At 35.7% G+C, this 9,076-nt stretch overlaps 1 protein-coding gene across 1 annotated transcript in view; it reads left to right on the top strand.

Annotated features, from left to right (window-relative positions):
- LOC148953876 (WD and tetratricopeptide repeats protein 1-like) overlaps positions 1 to 8,695 on the top strand; it is a 32,610-nt gene extending 23,915 nt beyond the window's left edge. The window contains exon 7 of the mRNA XM_089086000.1: positions 8,572 to 8,695. Within this exon, the coding sequence (XP_088942126.1) occupies positions 8,572 to 8,695 (124 nt within the window). The remainder of the gene's footprint in view (positions 1 to 8,571) is intronic.
- Positions 8,696 to 9,076: the final 381 nt, after the last annotated feature.

Here is a 9,076-nt window from a genome sequence, read left to right as displayed (position 1 = left end):
TTCTGCAGAAGATTCAGCTTGAAAAATTCTCCTTAGCATACTTTTATTTGAAAAGTGTTTAGAAGTTCTAATAATTTTTTAATTATGGAAATCTCCCTTTCGATGTACATTTTTCCCGGAAATCCAAACACATTAACAATTCTCTCCCGAACATATCCACCTGCAAAATTGTTTAGGCAAAGGGAAAGTAAGACAAATAAAAAGAATTTTGCATAGGAATTCTGTCAATTCCCCCCAGTGTAAAATTTTCCCTGGAAGGCTCACCCCTGGGAATTACCCTCTGCATGGAAAATTATCCCATGGAAACTCAACTGAAGTACAAACCACCCCCTCCCCCTGAAAAATATCTGTATGCTTACCTATGACAAATACTACACATAGTGGCCAAATTTATAATGATTTTGGGGAAAGTGTGGGGGGGGGGGCTTGTTGCCCTCCAATCTTTTTGGGTCCTGAAAAATTTAATTTTTATTTCTAATAGGTAATATCCCAATGTTCCAGAATCATTGGTTAATTATGATAACACCTAGAAAAAAATGAATAAACATGCACTCTTAGCATTATTCTAAAAAAAAAAAAAATCCACATTCTGCCGACCGGAGCTTGGAACCTCTACAGTAGGGTTTTGTGATCTGATGCTGAATCTAAAGATGCGATTTTCATTTAGATTATTATTATTATAGTGGGTATCCCCCCTTATTAGAAAATTAGACAAATTTACTCTGGCTTTTAGTCAGTTATGGTTAATTAATTAAAAAAACTCACAAAACAAGTTTTTCAACGAAAATTAAATAACTCCACTAAACAAAAAATGAGCAAAAAAAAAGCAAGAATAAAATCAAATAATCTACCAAGCAGGAAAATACTACAAATCAGCTTTGATAAATCAATGAAACCCGAAGAGAACAGAAATCCAACAGTTCGTGGTAAAAAACTGTAAGGGGTGACCCGGCTCAATGGTAACCGAAACTTTAGAAAACGGATTTTTGATACCAATAGATACATCAAAAGAATCAGATTTCAATTCTAAATTTAAATATAGAACTTTCATAAAATTTAATCTTACCCAAAGTTACACGCCTGAGAAAATTTGGCTGATTTTCGAAAAAGGGGGAAAGACCCCCTAAAAGTTATAGAATTCTGTTCGTTTTAAATTTTAGCGTCATTCCTTACTTTCAGTTAAAAAAACTTGTTTTTTCTATTTAATTACAATAAATGACCGAGTCAAGACCAAAACGAGCAGAAATTAACATAAGTAGGGCTCAAGACCCCTATGGCTTCCCAAAGCCATAACATAATTTGCCCTTTACTGAAAAAATATAAATGTTTTTACTTTTATAACTTTAATAAATCATATTATATTAACAATTTGATTACTAAATATCAGTTAAACTGACAATGCACATTCATTTGTTTTTCAGTAAATTGCAAATTATATTATGGCCTTGGGAAGGCATAGGGGTTTTGAGCCCAACTTATGTTAATTTCTGCTCGTTTTGAGTTTGACTCGGTTATTTATTGTAATTTCTGTTCGTTTTGGGTTTCATTTATTTATCGATGCTGATTTGTGGTAGTTTCATGCTTGTTAGATTATTTGATTTTATTTTTGCTCATTTTTTGTTTAATGAGAGTTCTTTACTTTTCTTTGAAAACTTATTTTGTGAAAAAGTTTTTTTTAATTAATTTCTGTTTGTTTTATATTGACATAGTCTTTTCAGGGAAACAGAAAATAACGCTTTAAACCTTTTCGTTTTTTAAGAATTTATAGTTTTGTCTGCCATTTGTATGCTGAAGAAAAATTTTCAGCAAATTTTAACAGCATACACATTTAAAAATTTGGACACAAATTGAGGTATTTAATTTAGTTTCATACCTCCTCTAGATGACCTGAAATGTTAAACTGGTTACCATTTACAAAAAAAATCTGTTTCCCTTCTCTGATAGCTTGGATGCACTTATGCTATTTTGAGTTGGTTAAATTTTAACAGAAGAAGTAGGCCCGAGAGTTTGAACATAATACCCTCAGTTGTTCTTGGGATGCTGCTGAGATGCCTTATTGGGCAAATGAGCCCATTTTGAAGCTCCTGCAACAACTTCAATATGACGGGCCCTGGTCTAAGCAACAACAATAACAAAATAATACATTAGACCCACATTTATCTTTACTATAAAAATGTCACGCCTTCCAATAACTTTTAACTATTAAAAAGGGCCCAAGGCCTTTCGATTTTATATACCTTATATGATTCCAGGGCATAAACTACAACCCTTATCCTAAAGGCTGGAAGCGTGGTTGCCCTCCTTTAAGACCTAATTTCCAGAACTTCCAACTCTGTAAAACAGAATGGTAATCTTAAAAATTTGATTGGATGGGTTTGGGAAAATGGTGGGTGTGAGAGGGGCGTTAGTTGCTCTTCAATCACTTTCAACTATTAAAAAGCCAATAGCCCTTTAAATTTCCAATCAAATGAGCCCTTTTGAAGTGTCTACGACAAAGCCATCAATTAAAATCTTATATGCCCCCAGGACATAACTTACCACCCTTGTCCTGAGGGCTGGGGGTTGTCACCCTCAACGACCTAATTTTCAGAACTATCTGCTACGTTGAAAAAAATGGATCTTTAAAAATTTTGATTGGATATCTTTGGGTGAATGGTAGGCATGAGAGGGGGGTTAGTTATCCTCTAGTCACTTTCAACTGTTAAATAGGGCACTAGCCCTCTCACTTTCCAATTCAATGAGCCCCTTTTGAAGTTTTTCAACAACTCTATCTGTAAAAACCTCATATGCCCCCAGGGCATAACTTGCAACCTTTGCCCTGGGGGCTCAGGGATTTTTGCCATCCATAAATAAATAATTTCCAGAACTTTATATTACGTTGAACGAAAGGCCTATCTCTAAACTTTGATTGAATATGTCTTGGGAAATGGTGGGTGTGTGAGGGGGGATAATTACTATCCACTCACTTTCGACTATTAAAAAGGGCAATTTCAATTTCCAATCAAATGAGCCCTTTTTTAAATTTCTACAACAACTTCATATATAAAGCTTATATGCTCCAGGGCATAACTTACAACCCTTGCACTGAGGGCTCTGATGGGGTTATCATCCTAAAAGGCCTAATTTTCAGAACTTTTGACTAGGCTGTGTTGAACAAAATGGAAATCTGAAAATTTTGATCGGATGTGTTTGGGGAAATGGTGGGCGTGAGAGGGGGCCAGTAGCCCTTCAATCACTTTTGGCTATCAAAAGGGCACTAGCCCTTTCAATTTCTAATTGAATGAGCCATTTTTGGAGTTTCTACAACATTGCTTTCTATAAAAACCTTATATGCCCTCAGGGCATAACTTACAATCCTTGCCCTAAGGGCTACAGGGGTGGAGGCTTTGTCATCCCTAAAGACCTAATTTCCAAAATTTCTACTACGTTGACTAAAATGGCTATCTAAAAATTTTGATTGGATGTGTTTGGGGAAAAGGTGGGTTAGTTGCCCTCAGATCACTTTTGAGACTATTAAAAAGGGCACTATTGCCCCCAGGGCATAACTTATAACCCATACCCTGAAGACTGTGGGGGGAGTGTTCTAATCAAAGGTGTAGTTTCCTGAACTTTAAACTGCCTGGTAAAAATGGCTATCTCCTAATTTTGAGTAGATGTTTTTGGGGACATGGTGGGCGTGGAAGGGATGTTTGTTGCCTTCCAATCATTTTCGTTTATTAAAAAGGGCACTAGCCCTTTCAATTTCCAATTAAATGAACCCTTTTTGAAGTTTCTACAACAACGCGTTCTATAGAAACCTTACATGCCCAAAGGGCTTAACTTACAAGCCTTGCTTTGAGGGGGGTGGGGGGTTGTCATCCTCAAAGACATAATTTTGAGAACTTTCAACTATGTTCAACAGAATGTCCATCTTACTATTTTCATTGGATGTGTTTGGGAAAAGGTGGGCGCGAGAGGGGGGTTAGTTGCACTCAAATTGCTGTTAACTTAAAAAGGGCACTGGACCTTTGGATATCCAGTCAAATGAGCCTGTTTTGAAGTTTCTACGACAACGCTTTCTATAAAAACCTAATCTGCCCCCAGTGCATAACTTACAACCTATGCCCTGAGACCTGTGGGGGAGTGTCATCCTCAAAAACATACTTTCTCTCTGGAAATCCAATGACGCTGAACAAAATGGCTCTCTATACATTTTGATTGGATCTGTTTGGGACAAGGTGGGCGTGAGAGAGGGGTTAGTTGCTCTCCCATCACTTTTAACTATTAAAAAGGGCACTAGACCTTTGACTTTCCAATCGAATGAGCCCTTTTTCAAGTTTCTAGGACAAAGATTTCATAACTTACAATCCATGCCCTGAGGGCTGTGGGGAGAGCTGTCATCCTCAAAGACCTAATTTTGAGAACTTTCAACTACGTGAAACATATTGGCTATCTTAAAATTTTGATTGGATGTGCTTGGGGAAAAGGTGGGCATGAGAAGGGGGTTAGTTGCCCTCCAATCTCTTTCAACTATTACAAAGGGCACTAGCCATTTCAATTTCCATTCAAATGAGCCTTTTTTGAAGTTTCTATGACAACTCCTTCTATATAAACCTTATATGCCCCCAGTGCATAACTTGCAAAAACATAATTTCTATCTGGAAATCTACTACTCTGGATAAAATGGCTATCTCAAAATTTTGATTGGATGTGTTTCGGAAAATGGTGGGCATGGAGGGGGCGTTAGTTGCCCTCCTATCACTTTTGACTATTAAAAAGGGCACAAGTCACTCTGATTTCCAATTGAATCAGCCCTTTTCGAAGTTTCAACGACTAGTTCTTTGATACGAAGTGCCCTGGTCAAAAGGAAAAAAATAGGGGCGTTTTTTCACTAATCAATTTGCTAAGATATTACATCTTTTGTCAGAAAAAGCTTAAAAGTGAATTCTTTGAACAAACATCATACATCTTTGGTCGTTTTTGTGCAAACGTCTTTCATCATTCTGCTCTGATCAGCAGTCTGAGAACAATGATGAGTAGATCATCAAAGTTCTCTCATCATTGTTCTATATGGCAGAACAGTGGCGGTCTTCACACTTTTTGTTAACATCAATGAGCTGTAAGATCTTAGAACAAAGATGAGTTAAAAAACGATAGTCTTTGCAGAAAGATGTAAGATCTTAGATGTAAGATCTTAGATGTAAGACCTGAGTGCTAAATAACAAGCCTAATAGTAAATAATATATTGTGCCAACAGTTCTTATATGCCCCCCAGGGCATAGCTTAAAATCTTGCCCTGAAGGTTGTGGGGGAGTGACCTCCTCAAAAACATATTTTCTATCTGGAAATCAACTATGTTGAACATATGGCTATCTCAAAATTTTGATTGGATGTGTTTCGGGAAATGATGGGCGTGGAAGGGGTGTTAGTTGCCTTCAAATCACTTTTGACTATTAAAAAGGGCACAAGCCATTCCAATTTCCAATTTAATGAGCCATTTTCGAAGTTTCTACGACAACTTCTTTGATACGAAGTGCCCTGGTCTCAAGGAAAAAAACAATAAATAATACATTGTGCCAACATTGTTCTTATATTCCCACAGGGCGTAACTTAAAACCCTTGCCCTGAGGATTGTGGGAGAGTGACCTCAAAAACATATTTTCAATCTGGAAATCAACTATTCTGAACAAAATGGTTATATCAAACTTTTGAGTGGATGTGTTGGGGGGACTGAGGGGCTGGGGGGGGGCTAGTTGCCCTCTGATCACTTTTTACTATTAAAAAGGACAACTTTTGACACTCCAATTTCCAATTGAATGAGCTCTTTTTGAAGTTTCTACAACTACTCCCTCAATACAAAGTGCCATGGCCTAAGACCAAGAAAAAAAAAATTGTACATTGTCCCAACATTGATCTCTACTTAGGCAGCGCTATTGTGCTGCCTATGATACTAAGCTTAAGGAATTTTATTTGTTTAAATTATAAGTAATAATTTTGATATTGTTAACATGTCAAAGTTTTGTTTTAAGAATACGAGTGGACATGCTTTTGATTTTGTAGCCCTGTTTTCATGGTATTATCCAAAATTAAAAGCCAAGCCCCCCCCCCCCTCCCTTCCTCCTCTCCGAAAACTCTGGATCTAGCACGATTTCAAAGGTGTAAACATAAGAACAATGCACTCCTCCCCAGTATTTGTATAAATTGGTACTAATGTATTTATCAAAGTTAATGAAAGAAGATAAACACGTTTCTTTTAAATTTCAAATTATTGTTTAAGATACTATTTTATAAGTCTGAAATTCCCTAATATTTTATTCTTGTAGCACTAAAATAAAATCGGTAACGGAATTAAAACAGAACAGAAAAACAAAACAGGACAAAATGGCTATTATAAAAACAGAACCGGAAAATCAAAAACAGGTCATATATTTATATTTTGTTTATTTTTTTTGTATGAAAAGAACAGAAACAGTTACTTTGAAAACATAATAGAAACAGTGCCCATGCTTAGTCAAAAGATAAACGTGTATAAACGGTGCATTAACTTATTACTGCATGTATGGTTGCAACCTATGATTATGGCTTCATTCATCAAGCTTGTATATAAAAATCACTTTATTTTTAACTGAGCAATTAAACAGCTCTATGATTTTACAATGCCCAGCTAGCTGAGGAGGGAAAACAACAGAAAAAAAGATGCTGTTGATGCAGAATGTTGTAGTTCAAGCCACTTTTCTTGTTTTTCAAGCCAACATATTTTCTTTGTTGTTCAAGTCAAGAGACTATAAGTTTTCTATGTAGGAGTTTCGAAAAAGGCGGTTCTAATAGTGTACTTTGTGTTTTGTTCTGACACTATTTTTAGGAGTTCTGGGTTATTTTATTTCTTAGTATGGGATGTGATTGTCTCTTACTAGGCTGCTAGCTACCACTGCAACCTGGACAATAACCAACCTCAACATACTTATGCTATAATGAAAGAAAGGTTAAAGGGGCTTAGCCATGTTTTGTGGATGATAGATCACCAAAAATTTTGCTTTTCAGCCACCTATCTTTGACCAAATGGAAAGACTAATAAGAGGTCCTCTAATGTGGTGGAAAGAGGTATTAAAAAGGATTTAAAAGGGATTAGAACTTTATGGGAGGGAGTAATGCGTGAAGCTTTGAACAGATTAGGAGGGAGGATGAGTGTGCAGCTGTGTTGACCTCCAATAGCTTGGTGTTGTAACAAGTTAGTAGTAGTAGTAGAAACATTATTACTTTTTAATTATGCAGAACACACCCAAGAAGTGAAGTTAGGTTAATCCTAACAAAGTATACCAAAATATGATGAAAACATAATACTTTAGTAAAAAATTTTTGGAAACCACAAAAGACAAGTATGAAAAGCAGGCTGCTTAGAACATATTAAATACCTGACAATAACCTAACAAAAATGCCAACTTTATATATTAAATTTTTAATTAAAATATACCTACAACGTAGTTTTCCCACTCAGCCTTAGCTAATGGTCTCCAAATACAGACAGTTAAAGTGGTTTTTCTCAGATCTTACATATCAAAATTCTATTGTGTTCTGGATAATTAACAAGCACCAAAACATTAACTGCTCATGGGTATATGCTGCCAAAAGTTTTATGGGGTTCACTGTGAATGCTGTAGGTGTATTTTGTGACTGCAGGTAATGTAGGGTAAGAACTGAACACCCTAATTACACCCTTCTGTATAAATGTACCTATGCTCTTTGTCAATATTTCAGAAAAAAAATACTCTCTAACCTTACACACTTGCATCATAACTTTACGTCCTAATTATACAATTGTGTGTAAATATACCTAAACTCTTTGTCAGTATTTCAGTAAAAAAATACACATATTATTCTCCTTTCAAAGGTGCAATCCTAGTTGTTGAAGTGGCAATAGGAGGAAAATATTTGCTGAAATGGACAAGTGAAACTAAATTGATTGTAAATGGTCTGCTACTGAAAGTGGAGTTATATGTCGATTTCTAGCAAGACAATATGCTCCTCAGTTGTATGGATCAACATTCATAGAAAGAACTGAAGTGAACCAATGGTTGACCATTGGTCAACTTGTTTTTCAAATTGAGTTGTTCGACTCTCTGGAGAGGTGTAATGTAAGCAAGTCATTCTGAATTCTTAAACCTGATTATTTTGACTTTAAAGCCTCATCTGCATATGTGCTTAGCTAAACATCAATCTCCAGCTATCCTCACTTGAACCAATCAGGGCTGATTATAAAAGAGGAAGAGAGTTTTAGTAGGTCAAAAGCTGTTATGTTTAAGCATAGATGTCTATATAAGCATGCATGTAAATTTGACTTAGCCTAAAAAGAAGTGGAAAGTTATAATAATTGGATTATTGTCAATTTAAAATGAAAATATAGAAATAAGTAACTGTGAGCACCACTCAGAGTATAGTGTATCGTAACCTAATTAAAAAAGCAGAAAACCCAAACAAAATTTAATATGATAAATCTTTAGTGTGATAAAATTAAAGAAGAAGTATTTTTTTTGTGATTAACAATGTAATAATTTATAAGTATTTTTTTCAATATTCACAACAATCCTTCTCTAGAGCTTTCTTGTGTTTTGCTCCAAATTTTCCAGCCAACAATACAGGAAACGAAGGCACAGCTTTGTCCAATCATCTTGGAGCTAGCAAACCAATAACAGAGTACTTGAAGAACTGCTTCACCTGATGTTGCACTTCAATCTGGAATGATCTTTCCGAGGAAGGTATTCTTAAAAGTTTCTCAGTTGACTCTTTCAAAAGAAGATTCAATAATCATCTAAAAACCTTGATGAAAGACTAGTGGCAAATAAGATATTTAATCATACCTGTTGCTACGAATTTAGGAGTAAAAAAAAAAGTCAAAAGTCCAATCTCTGCAAAGTAGGCACTGATTAGTCTGCCACAATCTTAGCAAGGTAATTTAGGCCAGTCAACTTCTAAGTAAGAAGACTTGCTGGTGACAGAAATGTCTAAAAAGTTGTTTTGGTTACACTTTAAACGCTAAAAGTAGTTTAGAAGCTACGCTGAAAAGACAGTCATACAGCAGTTTAGGGTAGGCTAAAAACGG

Source organism: Artemia sp. Qi Xiang Cuo, chromosome 3 (assembly GCF_049724085.1).
Source record: "Artemia sp. Qi Xiang Cuo chromosome 3, ASM4972408v1, whole genome shotgun sequence".
NCBI classification, from domain to species: Eukaryota; Metazoa; Arthropoda; class Branchiopoda; order Anostraca; family Artemiidae; genus Artemia; species Artemia sp. Qi Xiang Cuo.
This window is presented reverse-complemented; position numbering and strand designations above follow the sequence as displayed.